Here is a 25242-nt window from a genome sequence, read left to right as displayed (position 1 = left end):
ATCTCTGCCGGTGGTTTTGTGACTGCATGGACTCATTCACACAGACTTTGCGATGCAATGCAGCCATCAGGCAGGCTTGAACGTTTAACATGAACAGCTACTACAGCCGTGGCATCTCAGGTTGTCTGTAATCACCATTTGACCCTACAGACAGCTGAGCACCAGTGTGTGTGTATGCCCCTCCCCCTGCATGCAGAGTGGTGCAAGCAGCAGCCACCCTGGGGAGAAACCCTGGTAAATGGAGCACACATTTTAGCCTAACACTGTTAATGCAGACAACTTCAAACTCAGCAGGATAGATAGATGGTAAAACCCGTAAGTATTTTGATTGAATACAGACCCAAAATTCAAGTTAAAGGTTAATATGAGAGTTAAATACTACCTTGTGTAGTATTTTGCATACATTTGCTTGCTCTCTGTGACTACTTTCTCGTGCCCCTGTCCTTCCCCAATGCTTTGCACTTCGTCTCCCTACTTTCCTGTTTTTCATGTGTAACCAGCTCCAAGCCAACGGTCCTCAGTACTCTCTGTTCCCGTTTTGCTCACACTTGCTCCATTTCAGCTTCCTATGTGTCTATTCTGTGCTGTGCCCCTCTAACACCCTCTGCTGCCAGCTTTACTCCCTCCCTCTACTGTTCTCATGGTTTTGTTTTTCCCCTTAACAATAAGTCTTCAGTGCTTACATAAATGAGTTAATCATTGACACACAGGAAGAACCAATTTTCATTTCATTGCAGTAGTTGTCCCTAGCAATTTGGAAACAGCAGGCACACTCTCCAAAACCAAAGCCTTGTTTATCCTGTTTTCTTTGTCCTGAATTGGAGTCCAGAGAAAGGATGAAAGGTGGCACAGGAAGGGAGTGTGGACCCTGGGGGTAGCGAGAGGAGCGTGTAGAGATATTGTTACTGTAAAAAAACAGACAAAGCAAGTGATGGTGATGAATGAGGACACTTTTTAGATGCTGACATGGTTTAAAAACCAGGTCGTCGGAGACGCAGCTGAGTTTGAAGATACAGCCTCGCTCTCTTTCTACTCTTGGCTCTTTTTGAAGAGCAGCTGTTCACTGACCAAATGTTCTTTCTCCTTTTTAAAGCCAATAACAGCAGCACGCAACACCTTTCTCCATATTAACAATGGCCGGGCTCAGTAAAGCTTTTAGCAGCTTAGAGAAAATGGATCGCTTCAACAAGGCTCATTACCTCACATGCTAGTGGTGCAGCACGTGCTAGTGTTTATTTCTCAGAACTGCAGATATGCCACAAAGCAGCTGCTCTCGGGTTCTTTGTCTGGACTAGTCCAGCCTCACGTGTCCTCCTCCCTCCCTCCCTTATGGACCCTCCCAGGCTTTCATTATTACATAACGGGTTTCTAACTCGTGTCACCTTTAAAAAACATTAAGAACATATAGGATGTTTTTTTTAAAGGCCCTGTTTAGGTGTCATTACCTTACGCTCAGAACATTTTGTCTCCTCTGGAATGATAAAAGAATGTAAATGCACTTCCCCTCCCGTGTCTGTACAGCAGAGGACCGCCCTCATGCGTGCTATTGGCTGCCCCTACATGTAGTCCTGCCCCAAGCAGAGTGAAGTCTGAAGCTGATTGGTCTTGCCTGTGTTTACATGGAAGCCTCTGTCCCTGAGAGGCTGGGCTAAAACTGAACTTCCCCAACCTGCCTCCATCTGAGCGTAAACAAAGACCTCAGGGCTGTGAAAGTTCACAAGCTGTAACTTTTGGACTTACCATGACAATTGAAACTCCAGACAACTTCACGCAAGCAAGCAGCAGCAACTTCAAACACATTGGCTAACGACGCTCCTTTCTCACTTCGTCCCCTCCAGGCAGCCACAGCCCACCCCAGGACAGACGCCTATGGTGTCCCCGCGGGCTGAGACCACCCCCATTCCAGTTCCTACGCAGGTTCGCAACTACCAGCGCATCAAGCAGAATCTGTCCAGCAGCCCGAACACCACACTCTACAGCTCCCCCAGGTAAGGACTCTGCTGGGATTGCTCAGTCAACTTATCGAGTGGCAATGATGAACTGCAGAGGAATGCTTAACTCACCACAACTATTTCATCAGCCATAAGGTTTCACTGAAATTACATCAGTCAACTGCCTGCTTGAGTTTATGGCCTTACTGAGGGGTTTGTTGACAGTTTCACGTGAAGACAGAAGAGAAGGGATGGCACGTTGTTTCTCAGGGAAACTAGTTACACGATAGTGTAGTGGTTTACATATTCGCCTAACAAGGGAAAGGTCCTCGATCGGATCCTGGGAGGAGACACAGATCCCTCTGGGGTTATGTCAGGAAGGGCATCCCGCGTAAAAACCTGCCAAATCAAATATGTGGAGCTACTCACTGTGGCATTGCTAATGGCTCTGTTATTAGAAGTTTATTATGTTAGCTTCTCTGTAGAATTTCGTTCGTCTGGTGGTTTACTTACTTTGCCAGTGAAATTCCTCCCGTAATGCTGAACAAAGTGTCAGAGACAAATTCAAATCTTCAGTCACGGTTCTACTTTCAGCTCAGAGTCAGATGGTTAGTGTTATTGTTCTCACTGCAGGAGCAACATTAGTTACATTCCTCCTCATCTGTGGATTCATTTTCCTCTGTATTAGCAGCAGAACAGTGCACACAAATGCTAATATTAGGTGGGGAGTGCAGAGGAGGCAGCTGATGAAAGGTTGATGCTTTTTGAGTTTTCTTAGCACAATTTACGTGAACAACGTATGCAGGTGAATTTCAGGTGTTCGTTTATGTTTTAACCACAGGACAGTCAAACTGTAATGTTTCACTTTAACGTGCATGATTAACACGTGTGATAAAGAATCACCACAAAGATTCTTTTAATACAAGGATGAGAATCGTGTCAATTGTTTTTCCAAAAAACGACTGTGCAAATTTAAAAGATATTAATTTAATTTTAAAAAACATTCTGTGTTTTATGTTTTGCAGTTTACCAGTTGCATTGCATGGAATCACTATTTCTTTCAGCCCTGCAGACATTCGTCCTGCCTTCGTGGTTTCATAAGTGCAGCGAGGAACATACAGCTGTACCACCAAAACATATTACCCACATTTGACAGATATGATGATGTGGGGTATCTGTGTCATCACACGAAGCACCATGAATGTGTAACGAGCTGATGATGGTGATATTCATGTTTAGACGACTGAGTAGATTACACAGTTTAGTATCGGACTGAAAACTGCCAACTTTCAGCTGTCGTGAGTCGTCTCAGCAGCCAAACAAATGTTTGCAAACTGCCACAAGATGAAATGAGCCAAAGGAAGACTGGCTTAGACTGTTACTTCATGTCTGTTTTGTATAATTAAAGATTCATGCTTGTGTTTTTCAGATCTGGCACAGTGAGGCGATCTAACACCAGTCCAATGGGTTTTCCCAAGGTGGGCTCGGGGTCTCCGAGCTCCGCAGACGTCCCTCAGACTGTGGGCCGCCGCCTCTCCACTGGAAGCTCCCGGCCCTACTCGCCCTCACCTCTCGGTAAGCTTACGTTTAATGACACCTCCCAGACATGAAGGGGACATCTCTCGAGTCTCCTGACAAATCTAAGCTCTTTCTGTGTGCAGTGGGCACCATCCCTGAGCAGCTGGGTCACTGCTGCTGTCACCTACAGAACCAGGAACCCCGCAGCCGCAGTTCTTCAGGAGGTACGTTCTCAGGCTCCCTGCTCGTTCTCAGGGCTATCTCACTCTGTATTGTCCTGTTCCCTTCAGTTTCAGGTGCTGTGGGTACAGTTGTAATGAAAAAGGAGATTCACAGTATACAACCCTTCCCAACAACGATGTGTTTGACATTTAAAAGAAGCAGAATTGACAACAACTGCTGTTCTGAGTTCTGATTCTCTTGCTAGTGACATGACTTAATTTTTGGAAAGTGCATGAGTCACCATGACTCCAGGCCATTTTCAGAGTCTCTGGCTCCGCACATGTCTTACGCCTTGTTCACTGTTTGTGTCAAGAGGTTTGCTGTCATGGTGACCAGGAAGGAGGCTTCACTGTCCTAAATGATGAATCAGATTTTAGTGCTTTGTCCCCTGTGTGAAGAGGCACACAAATGAGCAGCACACACTCTGTGGAAGGTTGTAGGGAAAATGGTAGACTTGATGCTAAGCCATGGATGATTACTAACTGGTATTGGTTCTAATCCACTGTGTCTTTAGGTTCCCCCATCCCATCCTCTCAGCTCCTGGGGGCTCGGCTTCAGAGCGCCCCCATTCTTACTGAGGTCTACCAGACCAGGCAGAAGCTCCACAAGCAGCTGTCTGACCCTGTGCAGCCTTCCTCCTCCTGCAGTCACTCCCCGCAGCTTGGCCGCCCCGCCAACCTTGGTTCTTCCCCCACCAAGCTGCTGGGCTCCTCCCCTCGCACGTCTGACTGGCTTCAAAAGTCCCCACTGCCCACAATCATTGGCTCCCCAACTAAAGTGAGTGCCCTTCAGTGAAGAAGTATGCTTTTAGCTGTTAAATTTAGGTTACTTCACCTTTTTGTCTCTTTTTCAGACCATTTCAGCACCATTTAAGATCCCCAAAACACAAGCCTCCTGTAACTTGATGGCGCTGGCAGACAGCCCCCAACCCACAAGGATGCTGGCTGACGCACACGATGTTTGCGGACACCACAGCAACCCCTTCCTCGCCGGGCGACCAGCTGCTCCTGAGGGCAGCCGGACATTTGGCAGGTATAGAAGCACCCAAATCTGCTTCCATTGGAGCTGTTAAATCTGATAAATGCACATATGGACAGTCCAGTGCAGTCACTTACAACATGGACTGTGAGATTCGTCATAAATAAATAAAAAACAGCTGATCAGTTGGTGTTCTTATGCAGTGACAATCTTTCGCCTGGCTCAATTTCAGACTTCCCGGAAATCTGATTGATTTCCTTTTTACATGAAAGATGTTAAGAGTGTTTTAACTGTGAAAGGATGATGCTGTGCACCTCTGCTGACATCATCTGCACTTTCCTTACAGGTCTGTCAGTACAGGTCGTCTGTCTGACCATCCAATCAGAATCACTCTGGGTGGGCAGCCCTATCAGGGCAGCAGTGACAGCCTGAATACTGAGCGGCCCATGGACACAGGTATGAGCACTGAGCAGATACTCTGCATGTGTGAAATTAGCAACATTGTGTCCAGTTTAAGCCGTGAGAACATCGTTTACAAATAAACGGTTCACTGAACGACAGAAGTAACGAGCACATTTCCTCCTGCCCAAAGCCCCCGCAGGTCCAAGCACGCTCGCTCACGGTGGGTCAGCGAGTCCTCGTACGGTCCTTTTCACTGTGGGTTCACCACCCAAGAGCAGCACTCCTCCAACCTGCAGCCACCTGGGCACCCGATCACGCACCACTTCAGGTGAGGGAAACCCGCCACCTTCTTGCAGAGCTGAGCTTTAGGAGGAAAGCTTAAAATTTTCTGCCATGCTCTCTCCTCTCTGTCCCCTCAGTGGGCTCCAACAGTTCAGCAGGCTCTCTGTGCTCAGTCAGTGGTCGGGTTTATGTCGGCTCTCCTCCGGGCATGGCCATAGGCTCATCTCCTCCAGGAGGTTACGGAGGTGGGCAGCTGGCCCCTGGGGCAGAGGGGGCACCCAGCAGCCTGCGGTACGTCCCGTATGGGACCTCTCCTCCCAGCCTAGAGGGGTTCATCACCTTTGAAGCCCCAGAACTTCCTGAGGAGACTCTGATGGAGGTGAGAAGTAGGGATTGGTGCCTTACAAGAAGTGGTTGATTCTTTTCATGCAGTGTCTCTTCTCCTCTTCAACATTTCATTGCAATCTTTCTTTCCGTGCCCTAGCGTGAGCACACAGACACCCTGATGCACCTGCGGATGATGCTTTCATTTACCGACTGCATCCTGGAGATGGCGGCGCTTCGAGCCGGGGGGACAGAGCTCGGCATCTCGGCTGCATCCCTCTACCCTCCCCAGGACAGCGTGGTTGTGGACCAGATCAGCCAGCTGAGCAAAGAGTGGGGGTAAGAAACTTAAGTCTGCTCTGATTTTTAAGTAATATAGTTTTTAATATCATGTAATCATAGGGCCCTTTGTTTGTAAACACTTCCCATTTGTCTTACGAGCTGTGGTTGTGCTGCCCCCTACAGGCAGGTGGAGCAGTTGGTGCTTTACATGAAGGCAGCTCAGCTCCTTGCTTCCTCGCTCCATCTGGCCAAAGCTCAGATTAAATCTGCCAAGCTCAACCCTTCCACTGCCGTCAAACAGGGTAAGGACGTTTCGGCTTCCTCGCTGCCTTTTTCCTTTGTATTTTATCTTTATTAGTTTAATAAAGGCTCTCCCTTTATCCTCTCAGTGGTCAAGAGTCTAAATGAGCGCTACAAAAGCTGCATCTCCCTGTGCAGGCAGCTGACCGACAAACTCAACCACTTCTTCTCTGATAAGCAGCGCTTTGTGGACGAAATCAACAGCGTCACCGCAGAGAAGCTCGTCTACAATCACGCAGTGGAGCTGGTGGGTCTCATGTGTATGCAGTGACAAACCTATTGTACAGATAGACTTGGTGCTGGTGAGGCTAATGCGATCGTGTGCGTGCTCCAGGTTCAGTCAGCAGCTCTCGATGAGATGTTCAAGCAGACGGAGGACATAGCCTATCGCTACAGCAAGGCCTCCATGCTCCTGGACGGCCTGTCCAAGATCCTCCAAGACCCCACAGACATCGAAAACGTGATGAAATGTAAGCACGAGCTCACCGTCTTAAGCAGTTGAACTTGGGGGGATGTTTTACTCAGACGTGTTCAGGATCGCGCTGTGATTCATGAGACATTGCAGCATTTTTTGTGCATTCCACGTTTATCTAATGACTTCTATTAACGAGTTCCTGTTTTGTATCTGTTCCCTGCAGACAAGGCCAGTGTGGACCGCAGGATCTCAGCTCTGTGCTACTGTACTGTCACACTGTATGAGTAGAAGAGCTGGTGAAATCATAGACAGAGGGACCATGTCCTAAGACTGTTGATTACCGTTCCCACAAAGCCCTCATTCCTTGTGTAGCAGTTCAAGCACCTTTCATCGGCTAGGTTCCATCTCTGTTTATCATGACTTCATTTTACCAGCTGCATCGCAGAGTGACCGCATAAATCTACAACCAAAGATGATGGCAGATCCGGAAACAAGACGCTGAACCTGGCTGTAGGTGAACTTGCCCTTTCAGGTGCACTTTTTTATGTCACGATGGTCGACCGCCATCAGACGGAAACATTGGGGATTCGTTTCTACCAGAACAAAGAGGACTCACGGGACCTCGACAGACTCGAGCTCCATAAGAAGTGGCTCATCTTTTCAAATCCTGTCAGTGTCCGTTATTTACTCAGAAGTTCGTTTTGTTATTTATTGGTTCACATGCACATGGATTCTCCCTGAAAACCTCAAGTATTGGAGTTGAAGGAGCGTGTTGTTGTTCGTTGTAACAGATCTAACTCTGTGGACTTTAACATTAAACTGTTACAGACAGCTGGAGAGCTCTGTGTCTGGGGGGGAGGAACATCTAATTTGTGATTGCTTTGTTTTTATGTTTCTTGTATTTTTAGCTCATGCACTTTACCGTTGAGAGGAGGAGGAAGGTGGAAACGTGATCACTTCTGCTCCGAGCCTCAAAATCGACCTGCTGTGTGTGGGATGATCATCAAGCTGCTGTAAAGCCACAGCTTTAATCATGATCTATTTATCTGAGTGCAGCTCAGTCTGTGTAGTGTGACACAGATTGGAGCTTTCTCCGAGATTCCCTGGTGATGTCACTGGGAGTCATCCTGATTCTGGCATGGGAATTTCCTCTGCTTAGAGTGGCTTGGTGCGTAGGAATATTCGGTTCCTGCAGCTTCTACAAATGTCTTTGTTCAGTCTGTGATTGTTCCCAACCTTCTGGAAGTGTTACACTAAATCTTTGGATTTCAGGTACACTAACTGTATGTTGCATGTGACGCATTCAGGCTGATTTTCAAACTAATAGCTAAAATACAAAATGTCAGCGTTTGCATAGAAAGCTGAAACCTTTGGATCATGCCACTCACAGCATGAGGGATGGAGGCTAATGTGTGGTGGCGGCAGATATCCAAAAGAAACCCAGAACTTGAGTGGATCAGAGACTCTGTCACCACTGCCTCGCTGAGCAGCCAGTCGGGTGTCCACTTTACACCTCGATGGATTTAAACTGAATGGTCATATTTACTTGACAAGTTACCTTAATAACATGTTTCCTTAGACTAAAAACAAACTACAGCTTTTTATGCTTCGTCAGAATCTGTAGCTTTTTTTGAGTAAACACAAACTCCATGTTTGCAGACTTGTATATATTTTATTGTGGAGCATGTGATTATTCCCTTAGCCTCTTTTTGAGAGGAGGGTGAGTGTGTGGGAGAGGGCGTGGATATCAAACGCCCTGCCTGTCAGTCAAAGAGCACAAATCTTTATATGTAGATAGATGAATTTGTATTCAAGTCTGCCAAGGGTTTGATAAGGAAACCCTCCTTGGGCACAACAGGAGTGTGCCAAAGACTACAATAAAACTTCTGGCAGCTCCAAATCTTTCCAGAGAACTCTTTTTACCAGGACTGTTCATTGTTGAGGTCATGTTTGTTCAGCGCTCCCGAGTGAGCGTAATGTCTTCAGATTTCATTCTCCTAATTTTGTGAGACTTGATTTGTCACAATCCACATCGTCCCGCCCCCCCGTCAAGTCCTCACGGGGTATGTACTGTATGTACGAGCATATATAAACACACGTGCACTTGCCAGGTGTGCTTTAAGGCCAGTAGTATCCAGTCAGCATGGAAAGGAGGTGCCTTCTTGTGAAAGCAGACACAGGCCTACTCCTCTGTACAGGTGTGAATACATTCTTTGTATAACGGCGGTCTCTGGACTGTTCCTCCGATGTACTGTTCTCGTTTTCTTTTCTAGACACGTCTGGGTTTCGGTTTTCCCTCATCCCTGTCATGGGCGCTCTGAGCCACATAAAGCCTTTTCTGCATAAAGGGTGAAGAGGGATAAATAAGGCGAGCCACCTGAAACTTTGTACCATTCTGAACTACGAGTAAAACTGAGATATTTTAGGTAAAGCATGGGTACCACGTCTGCATTTTACCCTGTACAACCTCTAGGATGTGGAATGTATGTATCCTGTCGTTCTGCGCCTCTCCAGCTTGATCTCAATGCATTTTGGAAGCCCCCACCATCAGACCCTGATGATGAACACCAGTTTTTCCACGTTTAACATTATACTCGTCTGTCACTGGGGGGGTCTCTCTTTGTTCTTTATGGAACTGAAATGCAGTTTTTGTTATTAAAAAGAGAAGGAAAAGTGAACCTGTGTCACTGCGCCGTCTTTAATCTTAGTTCTGATTTTAAATGTACAATTTTATTTCTGTCATTTCTGTTTTTAACAAGAAAAATCAGTTTCCTAAATCGCAAAGACTGCAACGTAACAATCTCTCAGATTAATCCTTAAAAATATAACGGCTCGAACTAACAAATGACAAATTACTTGGACTACTGTGCAACTGAATTTACAAATGTGACTTTTCGATCCTAAATTCAGTCATTTAATTTACATCGTTTTAAATGATTAATTAACATTTGCTGTCCTTGGAACTGGAAATTTACTTGTGAAGCTACTATGATGCATAAATAAATTTCTCCTTAGAATCTCTCTTCAAATCTGATTTTTACAAATCAAAAACTAATTTGGACCCAAATTCAAGTTTTAAAAGCTTTTTCCTGCCTGTAACTTGAACTTCTTTCACTACATCATCTTCAGGAGTTGTTCAAAACTTTTGATTTCCAAAGACTTTCTTGCTATTTTTTAAAAAGTGGTTTTGAACAATAGTTCTCCAGGTGTTCTGACTTCCTTTGGAAGTTTTTCCTGGGACACTGGCTGGTTTTTCACCATTTTTAGAGGAATGTTAAAGCCCTGACCCATGACCCAAGACACCTGACTCAAGGGAGAAACTGGTGCAGTCGACACATAACAGAATAGAATTCAACTTTATTGTCATTGCACATGTCACAAGTACAAGGCAACGAAATGCAGTTTGCATCCATCAAATGCTTTAGCCATGATATAGATATATTACAAAATATATATTAGCAATAATATAGGGTTATATAGATATATTACAGAAATGGGTGTGTTATAGGTGCCAAGTCTGCACCAATGAGCTATTAGATGAAATCCTGCCATATTTTGACACTGTGTGCAGTGTCCTTAAAACATTTGACAAAATTGGACAAGTGGAGGACAAGAGAGGAACCGACACATCCACTATAAACAGAGCAGGCAATCAATACCTGAAAGTCATGCCATTAAGAAATAGGGTGGAAAAAATCCTGCAAAGACCTGACACAGAGATGCAGCCGGCCCTTCAGTTGAGCCCTCTAGTGTTCACTGAAGCATAATCAGAAATGGTCTGAGGTACAGGGTGATTGTGAAGGAGCCATTCTTAAGAAAGGGAACTGGTTAATGAGAATCAGTGGCAGTAGGTCTCATGAATCTAAGTATGACATTTTTGGTTCAATTTGTCATCAGTATGTATCAGGGGTGGGCAATTCCAGGCCACGAGGGCCGGTGTCCTGCAGGTTTTAGATCTCACCCTGGGTCAACACACCTGAATCACATGATTAGTTCATTACCAGGCATCTGGAGAACTTCAAGACATGTTGAGGAGGTCATTTAAATCAGCTGTGTTGAATCAAAGACACGAGCCCTTGAAGCCTGGAGTTGGACACCCCTGCTCTAGACAACACCGCTCATCCTCCTCTGAACCAACCTATGACTGTGTAACATAGAGGGCTGTCAGTTCACATTAAGTCTAGGCCGGGGGTGTCGAACTCCAGGCCTCGAGGGCCGGTGTCCTGCAGGCTTTAGATCTCACCCTGGGTCAACACACCTGAATCAAATGATTAGTTCATTACCAGGCCTCTGGAGAACTTCAGGACATGCTGAGGAGGTCGTTTAGCCATTTAAATCAGCTGTGTTGGATTAAGGACACATCTAAAACCTGCAGGACATCGGCCCCCGAGGCCTGGAGTTCGACACATGTGGTCTAGGCAGTAACGATAGTTTAAGCCAGCAAATTTAGAAATCCACATGAGTACCTGAAAATCCTATAAAAACTCACTAATCCCACGACTCACTCATTTGCACAGCTAAATGTCGCCCTCTGGGACAAATACTCCTGTGAAATTTTTCCACAACCCGAAAAACAAACAGAATAAAACATTCCTATGGAAAAAACACCCTGCCTCTTGGTTTAACCTGATCAGGTTAGATATGAAATGACCATACCAACCATAAAGGTCAGGAAAAGCTGGGCGGCCCCCTTCCCAATCACCTGACTTCCATAGAGGCTTAGAACAAAGAAACAATGGTAAGTGTGACAAAAGGCGCAAAAAAACTTGGAAAAGTGAAACAATGTAACCTTCACAATAGCAAATGAACACATGGACAGAATATGCTTTGGTGTAAAGAGTTAATATTTATGAACAAGTTGTGAAAATATTAAGACAATCCCTTCTCTGTGGAGTGGGACAGGAAGGCCTCAGAAGGCCCAGTCCTTCTGTGGCAGTGACATCCACGAGCAGTTCTCTGAATAGTTGTTAGGCAATGTTCATTGTAAGGCTGCATTTAGGACCTCAGTCTCATTAAACTGGAAGATTGTGCTGCTACAGTGGCGTCAAATGACAGGAATGAGAAGTGTGGGATCCTCCAAAGTAGACCTCAGACATGTTTCAGGAGCAGATGGTGCTCCTTATGTTCTCGTTTCTTTCCGCACTACTGCCATCTACTTATTCAAGATCTTTTGTGTTCTATTTTTTAAGCAAAACTTTCACTTAAATGGTTTAATTAGTTGTTTTGTTCTTTGAAAAATAAAATAAAACATTACAAAACAAATTTCACACTTTTGTCATAGGCGCTTTTCATAGAACACCGTGTTTTCTACACTTTCTACTTTATTTATGTCTCCCTGTCGACAGGGTCTGCCAGTCTTTCTGATAAGAAATTCAATACCTGTAGATCAACCTTTCCAAATCTGACCGACAAGCCTGTGAAATAGTGATGTGCGAATCATGAACGAACCGTTCAGTACTCGAGAACCACTTTACTGACTTGTGAATCATGATTCACAAGTCCAACTGACTCGTCCCTTTTGCTGTTAGCAAACTAATTTCATTAATAGAAATATATCTAGCTTATAATTAAAATTGTGGGGGAAAACAGCCAGTTTCTTAACAGAAACGTTTCTGCTCTGAACTGGAAGAAAACCCCCCGAGTAGAAGCTCACATCAAGACAATAGTTTCTCAGCTCACAGTAGCATCGCTCTGCTAACATGCTAACAACACATTTGAGTTACTCACCCCTTCCTTTCCTGAGCTGAATCATAGCATGAACGAATCACTCAGGACTCACTCACCCCCTCCCTCCTGGATCACAGCTTCTTCTTCTTCTTCTTGGTTGGCAACCAATGTTAAGGCGCATTACCGCCCCCTGGCTCACAGCTCAGTGGACAGTCAAATGAGAAAATATATATTTGACACATCTGAGGAAAATACTAATAAAATAAAATAAAATAAAAATAAAATAAACGTTCCCTTTAGAAATCGTAATTTCTTTTGCTCTTTTTTGCTCTATAAAAATAGTTGTTTTTCTTTTTCAATCATCTTAGGAGTAGGATTTACATGAAAAGAGACACAAATTAAGTTTGAGTGAAAATGTACATTTTTTGCACTCTCTGGTCAACTGACTCAGTGACTCAAATGACTCACAAAATTCGATTCATCTTGGTGAGTGACTCATTAAAACTCGATTCAGTAAAAAGAATCGATTTTACCATCACTACTGTGAAATGTCCCGGGTAAGATAGCGCCGCCATTGCGTGCAACAGGTCCGCAGCCTTAACATGAAATTTCCCCTTGTGGGACTAATAAAGGTATCTTATCTTATCTTGAATCTTCTTACCTTTAAAAGCAGCCTGTTGTTGTGGTGGTAGGCGGTGCTTAGTTAGACGTCTCTTGTGCTGATTGGTGTTTTCCTTGATTGTCATGCATACCGTCCATTTGCTGCCGTCGTCATTCCTGGGCTTGTTTTAACAGATTGTGTCCAGTTGGAGGTTAATACTGGAACCAGCTGGAGTGGAATAGGGACTTTTTAAGGTAAAACTTACTCGCTTAGCCGGTCTTCAGATGTTCACAAGTTATTAACGCTGCTTAGCCGCTAACATGTTAGCTACACATAAACACTGTTTTAGCAGCCAGGCTAATCCGAGCTGGAGCTCCACCAACAATTTGTGCACCGTGGAGTTTTATGCAGTACTGAATACATTCTTGGATCACAATGGCTCTCAAACACTGATTATACAGCTAACGCTCAGGGAAAGCTGCTCATAGCGAACAAGGTTATATAACCTTTCATCGTTATTAGCAGTAATGATAGCATCATGTTCATTCCCAGTACCGTACACTTCACGCTTTGCTTTAGGGCAGGGGTGCTCACACTTTTTCTGCATGTGAGCTACTTATAAAATGACCAAGTCAAAATGATCTACCCACTACAAAAATCCAAAACATATACTTATTTATAAATATATTGAGGATTCTTTATATCTACAATGTATATACATGCATAACCGCAATATCCAATATTTCACAACACAATTAACTATGTAAATTTTTTGTCATTACCTGAGTTTACTCTGATGACTTGCACTGAATTGAATCAGCCAGGGATGCATAGTCCGGACAGTAGCTGCTGACGGCCAGGTTTAAGAGAAAAAACCGAGAGCTAAAAATTGGAGTTAACTCGCTGACTAGCTTGTCAGTTTTACTACACTTCGCGCCGCTGTTTGCGCATGCGCAGCGACCTAAGCGTCAGAAAAAAATCTGATGTCATCTGACTGGCTTCCCTGTATCAATCAAGTGACGGGATGGATGATAGGCTGGCATCTATTTTTTTAATGCCATGCGATCTACCAATACTACCTTCGATCGACGTATTGAGCACCCCTGCTTTAGGGTGTTGTTGACGTTTCACATGTGACAAATGTCAGAAACGTGGGCGTTTAGGCTACGGTCTCTATAAGGTTATCTTCAGTGCTTATCTTCGGGGAAAACGTAGCCTTTCGTTAGCAGACAGAGAGAGTCGAGTATAATACTGACGTGCTGTAGCTTTCTGTGAAGGATGTCCCGACAACAACTGGCCGTGCAGCGGGCCAGGAAGTCCTTCCAGACGGGAAAAACCAAACCTCTGGAAAGCAGGATCCACCAGCTGAGGAACCTGCTCCGCTTCGTTACAGAGAGACGGAAGGACATAGCAGAGGCTGTCAAGAAGGACCTCAGCAAGGTGACAGTATCACTGTTAACAGCACATGGTACATTAGCGTCGTCTGTAAACCTGTGAATGAACACCATCAGTTATTCTTATTATTAACGGCTTATAAATATTTAAAGCATGTGAGCACAGTCTTGGACAACACCAAACACCTCAGGTACAGCTCTCACCTGCTCTCCCACCCTTTCTCTCTCAGATGCTTGTACAGACAAGTGAACCCAACAATATACAGTCCAGTGTACAGTGGGACGAAATATTGTCCTCCTGGATCAAAGGTGCAAACTGTAGAGATAAAAATGATAAAAATCCAACTATACAGAAACAAGATAAACTAAGAATAAGTACAGCAATATTGTACTTGAATAGAAATAGAATAGGAATAGAAAAGCATGAGAATAAATAAAGACAATACACAGACGGAGTCAAACAGTGCAATACAGAATAGTGCAAGTACTGGAAGGGAGTGTTATTTAGTCCACGAAGTGTGTGGAGAAGAGTCCAATGTGGAGGAGGGCAGCACCCCTATAGTAATCAGCCCTTTACCAGATGTGTGGGTCTAAATCATTGATACTGCTGCGTACATGGACAGCTAGAGATTCAGTCCTGACGTCTTTGACGTTAGCTTCAAGTCTGTTGCCTGGGGCGCAGTTGCTACATTGTAATATAAAGTCTCTGAGGATGAGTCCATGCAGTTTAAAGAATGACACATGGACATCCACATAGACCCTTGCACCTGACCTGAGCAGACTGGCAGATGCTCAGAGTAATCAGGGGCTAATGGTGAGCCGAGGATACGCCAGCTGGCTGATTAACTAGGCCCACTTTAGTAGCCCACTAGGAGTGCTGTGGAGCATGTTGAGAGCACCTTTCTTACTCATGGTTCTGATTATGACACAAAAATTAACATGAAACAACAATAAGTAACCTAACCTTAGTAGGGCCACGATCATGACACATTAATTTGTGTTACAGAAACATTATAGAAGTAAAAAGTATAAAATATTTACAAGAAGAGAGAGAGAGGGGTGGCTGTGACAGTGTGACATGTAAGTTCCCTGTGGAGAAAATGAAACATGTGGCTGGAAAGTGTTAATACTAAAACAAATGTTCTGGCAGGACCCGTTCTTGTATACTTAGTATACGTCTGTATGTTCACAGCAGTTTAGACACCAGATAAGTTCTCAAGCAAGTGTCATATTAAAAGAAATCAAAGGGACATGCTCTCATTTTCTTCACGGCAATAATCTGACTGCTATTTCTTACTTTGTGTGCCTGAAGCTCTACTTTCTATGGAAATGATGTCACTATTTGTGTTGGTGTCATATTGAATATTGTGGAGACCAGCTGCAGATCATCCAGGAAGCAGTTTGGTTTGCAAACTGTCCAACACTGGATTTTGCCCCTGCTTTCAGAGTGAACATGGGACGGAGCTATTTGAGACACTGGGAGTGGAGGGTGAGATCAAGCTCGCTATCGAGAAGCTAGCCGAGTGGGCAGCTCCTCGGCCAGTGGAGAAGAGCCTCCTCACTGTATCGGATGAGGTCTTCGTGCATCCCGAGCCCCTTGGAGTGGTCCTCATCATTGGTGCTTGGAACTATCCCTGGGCTGTCACCCTGCAGCCGCTGGTCGGAGCTATTGCTGCCGGTACCATATATACCCATGTGTATTTATTTACCAGTATTCTTTTAGGTGCATAGTCTATAGCACATGTGCAACCTTTGTTGGCATATCAAAACCTCCTTTTGCACAAATTCTAGTGCACTGACACTTTGCACATTATCACAGAGAGCAGGGTAGGCAAATCAGCCTTAGAGATATTAATCACAAAGGAAGGACTGTTTAAAGTGAACCTATTGTCCTTTTCTTACTTATACTGTTACAGTGTTGTATACTACTAGTAATCATGGCCCAAGATCAGTTCGTGCACAGGTAATCCTTGTGAACCACATGCTCAGTCTCCACACACTCGGTTTCTGTTTTTCCACTCCAGGCTCTGTACAGTAGCCCTATGTGCTCCTGTCAGACACAAAGCCTTGGCTTGGAGCGCAGAAGCTCGATCCACCTCGGCTTAAAAGAAGGTGAAAAGGAGCTTAACCTGTTTTAGAAGATGAGCTAGAAATGAGTATGATGGATCCCCTTTTAAGGGATAGTTCAGCATTTTTTGAATAGATTTAAATACCTTCATGCTAAGCCTTAATTAAAAAGAAATTGGGGAAGGACTCTGCTGCTGTTGTAGACTGGAATCAATGATTCACTGTCCAACTTTAACCAGTAAAGTGTGAGAAATAAAACCAGTTGTCCTGCGAATGAATACTGCATCTTCTGCTCAGTCGGTTCTTAAAGCGTGCCGTCATCCATGCCACTGTGTCTGTTCGGTCTCTCAGGTAATGCAGCTGTAATAAAACCATCTGAGGTCTGCTGTCACTCTGCTAAGGTCATGGAGGAGCTCCTCCCTCGGTATCTGGACAAGGTGAGGCTCCTTCGCTGTTGGATTACCTTTCTCGTACATGTAGTGTAAGCATGCTAGGAGTTCCAGTGACTTGACGCCCTTTCCACAGGACCTGTACCCGGTAGTGACCGGTGGAGTGCCAGAAACCCAGGAGCTGCTCAGGCAGAGATTTGACCACATTTTCTACACGGGCAGCAGCACAGTAGGCAAACTGGTGATGGAAGCTGCGGCTCGCAACCTCACCCCAGTCACCCTGGAGCTGGGAGGGAAGAGCCCCTGCTACATCGACAAGAACTGTGACATCACTGTTGCGTGCCGGTCGGTCATCTCTGTAGAACAAAGGAGAAACTTTAAAAAACACAGCTGAGTTTCCAAACATCAAGTGTTTTCTTTTTCCCACAGTCGCATCACGTGGGGAAAGTTTGTCAACTGTGGACAGACGTGTATCGCTCCGGACTACGTCCTGTGTGAACCCTCCATCCAGAGCAGAGTACAGGAGGAGATCAAGAACTGCATCAAGGTTGGTTTGCACTATATAAAGAAATGAGTGGTGGCTGAAGACTTTTGCACTTTAATGCTTCTTTTATTCTTAAATGATCTTCCTTTGACACAATGCAGGAGTTTTACACAGATGATCCAAAGACTTTTGAGGACTACGGACGAATCATCAACAAGCGGCATTTTAAGAGAATCATGGCTCTCATGGAGGGCAGCACAGTTGTTGTTGGTGGAGACTCTGATGAATCCCAGTGCTATATAGGTATGTATGTAAGTGGTATGATGGAGCCAGCTGGTATCCCTCAAAATGTTGTTTTAAGCCAACTGGTTGTAAAGTGGAACCATCTTTGTATTTTGTGTTTCTCTAATGTCATGCACATGATGGTTAAAGCCTCTGTTCCAAAGCTCTGTATGTGCGGTGTATTGGTCATTGCCCTCTGACCCTGTCGTCTGTGTGCAGCTCCCACTGTGCTGAAGAACGTTACAGGCGAATCCAAAGTGATGAAGGAGGAGATCTTCGGGCCACTGCTGCCCATCATCACAGTGAGTGGTGTGGATGAGGCCATCCAGTTTATTAACGAGAGAGAGAAGCCGCTGGTCATCTATGTCTTCTCCAATGAGAACAAGGTACAGCGCATCACCTGCAGACGTCATTTCCTGTTATTTAGATCTCTTTAAATCTCCTCCCTTCACTCCTCCTGTGTGATCCACAGCTGATCAAAAGAGTAATAGCTGAGACATCCAGTGGAGCTCTGCTGGCTAATGACTGTCTGGTTCACTTCACTGTCAGCTCGCTGCCCTTTGGAGGAGTTGGTGAGTGGATGCCTGTCAAACCCTCCATCAGACTTACTGGTTTTTCATCTTGATGCTGACTTGTTCTTTTTCCGTTCTAAGGTCACAGTGGTATGGGATGCTACCACGGTCGCTACGGCTTTGACCAGCTGAGCCACATGCGCAGCTGCCTAATCAAACAGCTGAAGATGGAAGGAGTCAACAGCATGCGTTACCCCCCACACACTGCCAAGAAACTGGGCTGGGCTCGGTTCTTTCTGCTCAAGCAGATCAATTTGGGCAGGCTGCGTCGCATGATGCTGCTGGCTATGTTTGTGGGCGTGGCATCGTTTGTGGTGCAGGTAAAGAAGCTCTGCCTAGCCTCATAAAACTGCTCCTATTAGCCTCATAAAACTGCTCCTATTAGCCTCATAAAACTGCTCCTATTAGCCTCATAAAACTGCTCCTATTAGCCTCATAAAACTGCTCCTATTAGCCAGTATTCCAGTGTTAATGTTTGTGTGCTGTTAGCTATCTTGCACGCTGTGTGGTCAATGGTAACTTTATTGTCTCCATTGGGAAACTGATTTGCAGTCTGTCCATACAGAGAGACAAAAACAAACAACACACACACAAAGCCCAGAGAAAACAGCCCAAATTATCATCAAAAAAAGTGCAATGTACAATGGCAACAACCCTTATGGTTTAGTATTATATGTTATGTGAGCTAGCATCAACCAAAACAACGATGAGACCTACTCAAAGGTCTCTCGGACTACTATGTCACGTCTTCTACAACAATATGTACAAGCCTAATTCCAAAAAGCTGTAAATGTCCATCTACATGCGTAAGAAAGCAAATGCAATGATTAGCAAATGTCATGAACCCACATTTTATTTACAATAGGACAAAAAACACATCCAGTGTTTAAATCGAGAAAGTGTAGCAAAAAGGGTCATTTTGAGTTTGATCGCAGCATCAAATTTTGTTTCAAAACTAGAAGTAAAAGTGATGCAAAAAACATCTAGAGAAACATTTTGCAACTAATAGGTTCATTGAAAAAAAGCATATTAGTGAGGCAACTTTCACTTTTGATCTCCGTCATAATAATATCAAAACATTCTCAAGAAATCTCTGTGCACACGGGACAATGCTCAAAATCAGGGTGACACGTCAACAACCTTCAGGGCCTCTGCATTAAAATCAGGCATCATTCTATCGTGGTACTTACTTCATGGCTAAGGATCAGTTTCTAATCATTGCCAGTGAACACTGTTTATCGTTCCAGCCACATATGCAGGTTAAAGTGATTCAGTGCCTTTGCACCACCAGGAATTTACAATATATCAGGTATTTAAAGCAACAAATACTCCCATTCAAATGGCGGGTTTTTCAGGGAATATTTTAACATGGCAGAATAACATGAGTATCAGTAAAGTTAAATTTGACGTGAAGCAACCGATACAAGCTGCATAGCTAAGCTACAGCTAGCTGTCTAACTGTCCCTGTGATGGCTATTCATAGATCCTTGCTTTGCTTGTTACGTGATGGCTAAAATCAGTAGTTTAAAATTAAAGTGTCATATTTAATTTTTAATATCTTTAAACAGTGTTTAGTATTGGCCAGAGTTCTGTTTAGCTGGAGTTTTGCCAAGGTGTTGTCACAACCGGTTTGTGCCAAACCAAATGTCTTAGATGGGGCCCCTCTAACCACGTTATAAATACGCTGGTAATGTTACATTTAAATGGTCCAACGGCAACAACAACAATTAAAAAAACAAATGTGTTGATTAGGGATGGGAAGATGGGAAGACTTGGTTCCAGTAGTTCATCCTTATGTGCATGATGCATGATTTATGATTTATGCATGATTTATGATTTATACAGCTCCAAATCACAACAACAGTCGCCTCAAGGTGCTTTATATTGTGAGGTAGACCCTACAATAATGCATACAGAGAAAAACCCAACAATCATATGACCCCCTATGAGCAGCACTTTGACGACAATGGGAAGGAAAAACTCCCTTTTAACAGTATGTCTGTGAAGGTTCTCAGTCATCCAGGTCATCGTAGTCAAAGGAGCTTGCAAAGAAAAGCGTCTGGACTTCTTTAAGTTGCTTGAAGATGTTTCACCTCTCATCCGAGAAGCTTCTTCAGTTCTAAGGTCAAATGGTGGAGAGTCCCAGATATAAACCTAGTGGGAGTAACCCCCCACAGAGGGACAAAAGGACCCCCTGATGATCCTCTAATCGCCTGAGCCAAGGTGTGAAACTGGGTGTGGGTCCCAATCAGCCAGAGTTTCGGGTGTGTTCATTGTGAAACCTGGCCCCACCTTATCATGCGAATTCCTGAGGTCAGATGGCCCAGGATGTGAGTGGGCGTTAAGGCGTCTGGGGAGGATCTCAAAACTGGATTATAGATGGCAGAGAGTTGGTGTCGTAAACCCCCGCCTCTGTTCAAAGATGGTCGCTCACAGTGGACATAGATGCTTCTTTCACTCCTCTTTCAAACCATCTGTCCTCTCTGTCCAAAATGTGAACATTGGCATCCTCGAAAGAGTGACCTTTGACCTTTAGATGCAGATGGACTGCTGAGTCTTGTCCTGTGGAGGTGGCTCTTCTGTGTTGTGCCATGCGCTTGTGAAGTGGCTGTTTGGTCTCTCCAATGTAGAGGTCTGGGCATTCCTCGCTGCACTGTACAGCAAACACCACATTGTTAAGTCTGTGTTTTGGCGTTTTGTCTTTCGGGTGAACCAGTTTCTGTCTGAGCATGTTGCTGGGTCTGAAATGCACCGGGATGTCATGCTTGGAGAAAACTCTCCTGAGTTTCTCTGATACACCGGCTACATAGGGGATGACAATGTTGTTGCGTCTGTCCTTCTTATCCTCCCTCGCTGGTGTCTGGTCTTCTTTTCTGTGCCTCTTTGCTGACTTTTACACCAACTGTCTGCCATCTATAATCCAGTTTTGAGATCCCTTTCCAGACGCCTTAACGGCCACTCACATCCTGGGCCATCTGACCTCAGGAATTCGCATGATAAGGTGGGGCCAGGTTTCACAATGAGCTCACCCGAAACTCTGGCTGATTGGGACCCACACCCAGTTTCACACCTTGGCTCAGGCGATTAGAGGATCATCAGGGGGTCCTTTTGTCCCTCTGTGGGGGGAAACTCCCACTAGGTTTATATCTGGGACTCTCCACCATTTGACCTTAGAACTGAAGAAGCTTCTCGGATGAGAGGTGAAACGTCTTCAAGTAACTTAAAGAAGTCCAGACGCTTTTCTTTGCAAGCTCCTTTGACTCCCTTTTAACAGGAAGAAACCTCCGGCAGAACCAGGCTCAGGGAGGGGCGGGGCCATCTGCTGTGATTGGTTGGGGTGAGAGAATGATGACAGGATAAAGACATGCTGTGGAGGAGAGACAGAGATTAATAACAAGTATGGATGAGAGCGTGATGGTAAAGTGTAAACTGCATCCAGGACAGAAACAACTGTATTATATTGCTAGCACAACTGCGGCTCTTTGCAAGCATCTGCACAGACAGCATGCTAACACTAAGTTAGCCAGCATGCAGTTAATTTGCATGGAAAATAATTTCTTTGATATGCTGCTTAGTGGTAGCAGTGACTCTCAAAATGGAGCCAGTGAGAACTGATAAGGGAGTTGATAAGGAATCATATTGATAAGTGATATCAGTAATCTGAATTGTTACATTCTTATCTATTTGCATCCCTACACTTGGCTCACCCATGTTAAGGACACACTAGGCTGTAGTGATGGTAAATTCGATTCTTTTTACTGAATCGAGTTTTAATGAGTCACTCACCAAAGTGAATCAGGTTTTTTGAGTCACTGAGTCAGTTAACCAGAGAGTGCAAAAAATGTACATTTTCACTCAAACTTAATTTGTTTCTCTTTTCATGTGCAGGGTGGGCCATTTATATGGATACACCGTAATAACATGGTTGGTGATATTAAAGTCCTGTTTGTGGCACATTAGTATATGTGAGGGGCAAACTCCTCAAGATGGGCGGTGACCATGGTGGCCATTTAGAAGACGGCCATCTTGGATACAACTTCTGTTTTTTCAATAGGAAGAGGGCCATGTGACACATCAAACTTATTGGTAATGTCACAAGAACAACAATGGTGTGCTTGGTTTCAACGTAACTTTATTATTTCATGAGTTATTTACAAGTTTCTGACCACTTATAAAATGTGTTCAATGTGCTGCCCATTGTGTTGGATTGTCAATGCAACCCTCTTCTCCCACTCTGCACACACTGATAGCAACACCGCAGGAGAAATGCCAGCACAGGCATCCAGTATCCGTAGTTTCAGGTGCTGCACATCTCGTATCTTCACATCATAGACAATTGCCTTCAGATGACCCCAAAGATAAAAGTCTAAGGGGGTCAGATAGGGAGAATTTGGGGGCCATTCAACTGGCCCACGACGACCAATCCACTTTCCAGGAAACTGTTCATCTAGGAATGCTCGGACCTGGCAGCCATAATGTGGTGATGCACCATCTTGCTGGAAAAAGTCAGGGAACGTGCCAGCTTCAGTGCATAAAGAGGGAAACACATTATCATGTAGCAATTTCAAATATCCAGTGGCCTTGAGGTTTCCATTGATGAAGAATGGACCCACTATCATTGTGCCCCATATACCACACCAAACCATCACTTTTGTTGTTCCAACAGTCTTGGAGGGATCCATCCAATGTGGGTTAGTGTCAGACCAATAGCGGTGGTTTTGTTTGTTAACTTCACCATTCACATAAAAGTTTGCCTCATCACTGAACAAAATCTTCTGCGTGAACTGAGGGTCCTGTTCCAATTTTTGTTTTGCCCATTCTGCAAATTCTGTGCGCCGATCTGGGTCATCCTCGATAAGATGCTGCAGTAGCTGGAGTTTGTAAGGGTGCCATTTGTGAGTAGCTAATATCTGCCGAAGGGATGTTCGACTAATGCCACTCTCCAGTGACATGCGGCGAGTGCTACGCTGTGGGCTCTTGCTGAATGAAGCTAGGACAGCCACTGATGTTTCTTCATTAGTGACAGTTTTCTTGCGTCCACATTTTGGCAAATCCAACACTGAACCAGTTTCATGAAACTTAGCAAGCAGTTTGCTAACTGTAGCATGGGAGATGGGTGGTCTCGTAGGGGGTCTGCATTGAAATCTGCTGCAATGACCCGGTTACTGCGTTCACCAGATATCAACACGATTTCGATCCGCTCCTCACGTGTTAACCTTTGACATGTCAATGGCTGTGAACAAAGAGAAACTTGTAAATAACTCACGAAAGAATAAAGTTACGTTGAAACCAAGCACACCATTGTTTTTCTTGTGACATTACCAATAAGTTTGATGTGTCACATGGCCCTCTTCCTATTGAAAAAACAAAAGTTGTATCCAAGATGGCCGACTTCTAAATGGCCACCATGGTCACCGCCCATCTTGAGGAGTTTGCCCCCTCACATATACTAATGTGCCACACAGTGTTGCCAACTCCTCAGTAAGGAAAGTCGCTATTGGCCGTCTTAAAAGTCGCTAGAAGTCGCTAAATGACGTCTAATGTAATTGTAACCTACGTTGTTGGAGAACAAAATAACATCGTGGAAGAGACATAAAGTGAGCTAAAAACATCCTAAATGCATTTAGAATTTATTTAGAACTACAAATTAAATTTCTTTTAGCAATTATTGTTGTTGGTTTTTTTTGTTTTTTTTTAATGTCACAATCCCAACCCTGCTCCTTTACCCGGGCTTGGACCGGCAAAAGTGGACCGGCAATAGGCACTCTGGTGGAGTTACTGTGTGTGTGTGTGTGTGTGTGTGTGTGTGTGTGTGTGTGTGTTTATAAGTAGTTTTAAACCTTGTGACCCGCAAAACAACATAAGAGTAAAAGCAGAACTGACTGCGTTACAGTCAGTGCGGGAGCAGCGGCTTCGCTCATGCGTGATTCATTTACAGTTTGGACGCACAGGTGATAGGTTTGTAGCATAAACCTATTCGCTGGAACGTTAAGGACAATTTAATTACACAGCAAAGCAAGACACGAGTAGGCAAAGTTCTTGTGGGCTTCACAGGTAATTGGCAAACCTTCTGGAGGAAACCTGGTCTTGTTGGGTTTCTCTGTAATATTGTAGGGTCTACATTACAACATAAAGCGTCTTGAGGTGACTGTTGTTGTGATTTGGTCCTGTATAAGTAAAACTGAATTCCACTGAATTGAAAACAAACGAAAGAAGACGTGGACTGGTTCTTATATAGAGCTTTTCTACTCTTCTGAGCACTCAAAGCGCTTTACACAAATTTTGCATTCACCCATTCACACAAGCACATTGTTCTAAGTGCTTTCTAAGTAGCATTCACACACATCCATACTCCAATGGATGCATCGGAGAGCAATTTGGGGTTAATATCTTGCCCAAGGATATTTGGCATGCAGACTCGGGGAAGCCAGGACTCAAACCACCAACCTTCCGATCAGTAGATGACCTGCTCTACCACCTGTGCTACAGCCACCCTACAGAAATGTGATGCTTGTGGAAGTGAAGTGTGTGTCCCCATATATAAGCCTAGACCAGGAACATTTTGTTATTTAGTGTTATATTTAATCATGAGTGATGTAGGGAGATCAAGTGTCATCTACTGTCATTGCAAACTGTGCACATGTAACCAAGTGACCAAACAATCTTGTATTAGAAGAGTATCTGGATGTCTCTGCTGTGATGCTGCTCTCATGTCCACATGTTGTCATCATCTTTAGACATCCTGAAAGATTTCTCTCAAAATTAGTTTGCTGTTATTCACAAAGTGATAAATTCAGTGGTAATATTTAACTCACTCTGTTTTTCCATAGATTAAAGTACTCTAAAGTATTTTTAAAGTGGTCTTGAGCAGAAATTCAGGCTTTCTGAAGGTCTCTCAGCATTTTTCACTCATTTTTGTTCCAGTCCTTGTACCTGATAGTTTTAAGCCACGTACCAGCGACCTATGAATCATTCAAGTGTATAAAAGGCACCGAAGTCAAGGAATCAAACAGTATTGTCTACATATAACTGATGGCTTATCAAAGAACCAATATTACATGATATCTTTAGGACCACATTTGTTCCTGTTACTTTAGTTGAGTCTACAAAGATAACGCAGTTTTAAAGGCAT

General features: G+C 44.2%; 2 protein-coding genes and 1 long non-coding RNA gene across 5 annotated transcripts in view; 2 read left to right on the top strand and 1 right to left on the bottom strand.

Annotated features, from left to right (window-relative positions):
- Window positions 1-9332, top strand: part of ulk2 (unc-51 like autophagy activating kinase 2) — a 33779-nt gene extending 24447 nt beyond the window's left edge. Inside the window, exons 15-27 of the mRNA XM_085380933.1 lie at window positions 1839-1988; window positions 3361-3506; window positions 3593-3673; window positions 4186-4448; window positions 4525-4703; window positions 4996-5105; window positions 5242-5379; window positions 5471-5712; window positions 5818-5996; window positions 6123-6241; window positions 6329-6486; window positions 6574-6709; window positions 6878-9332. Of these exons, the coding sequence (XP_085237059.1) occupies window positions 1839-1988; window positions 3361-3506; window positions 3593-3673; window positions 4186-4448; window positions 4525-4703; window positions 4996-5105; window positions 5242-5379; window positions 5471-5712; window positions 5818-5996; window positions 6123-6241; window positions 6329-6486; window positions 6574-6709; window positions 6878-6942 (1966 nt within the window). The 3' untranslated portion in view covers window positions 6943-9332. The remainder of the gene's footprint in view (window positions 1-1838; window positions 1989-3360; window positions 3507-3592; window positions 3674-4185; window positions 4449-4524; window positions 4704-4995; window positions 5106-5241; window positions 5380-5470; window positions 5713-5817; window positions 5997-6122; window positions 6242-6328; window positions 6487-6573; window positions 6710-6877) is intronic.
- A 1652-nt stretch (window positions 9333-10984) lies between these two features.
- On the bottom strand, window positions 10985-13854 carry LOC146653409 (uncharacterized). The gene is made up of 2 exons (XR_014907161.1): window positions 13705-13854; window positions 10985-13150 (listed from the first exon to the last, which is right to left on the bottom strand). It is a non-coding gene; the product is annotated as an uncharacterized LOC146653409 (long non-coding RNA).
- The window catches only part of LOC146653408 (aldehyde dehydrogenase family 3 member A2-like), a 13441-nt gene continuing 1070 nt past the window's right edge, over window positions 12872-25242 (top strand). The window contains exons 1-11 of one of the 3 annotated variants that reach the window (XM_085379735.1): window positions 12872-12953; window positions 13117-13176; window positions 14200-14362; window positions 15763-15994; window positions 16735-16820; window positions 16909-17117; window positions 17202-17319; window positions 17418-17559; window positions 17758-17924; window positions 18011-18110; window positions 18192-18430. In XM_085379735.1, the coding sequence (XP_085235861.1) occupies window positions 14201-14362; window positions 15763-15994; window positions 16735-16820; window positions 16909-17117; window positions 17202-17319; window positions 17418-17559; window positions 17758-17924; window positions 18011-18110; window positions 18192-18430 (1455 nt within the window). In that variant the 5' untranslated portion in view covers window positions 12872-12953; window positions 13117-13176; window position 14200. Of the gene's footprint in view, window positions 12954-13049; window positions 13177-14187; window positions 14363-15762; window positions 15995-16734; window positions 16821-16908; window positions 17118-17201; window positions 17320-17417; window positions 17560-17757; window positions 17925-18010; window positions 18111-18191; window positions 18431-25242 lie in introns of those variants that run through there. The other 2 variants (XM_085379734.1, XM_085379736.1) reach the window with 2 other exon arrangements.

Source organism: Rhamphochromis longiceps, linkage group LG14 (assembly GCF_057381845.1).
Source record: "Rhamphochromis longiceps isolate RC_006_pf linkage group LG14, R_longiceps_female_GT1.1, whole genome shotgun sequence".
In the NCBI taxonomy this organism is placed as follows: domain Eukaryota; kingdom Metazoa; phylum Chordata; class Actinopteri; order Cichliformes; family Cichlidae; genus Rhamphochromis; species Rhamphochromis longiceps.
Note: the sequence above shows the minus strand (reverse complement) of the source record. Positions and strands in the feature narration are given on the sequence as shown.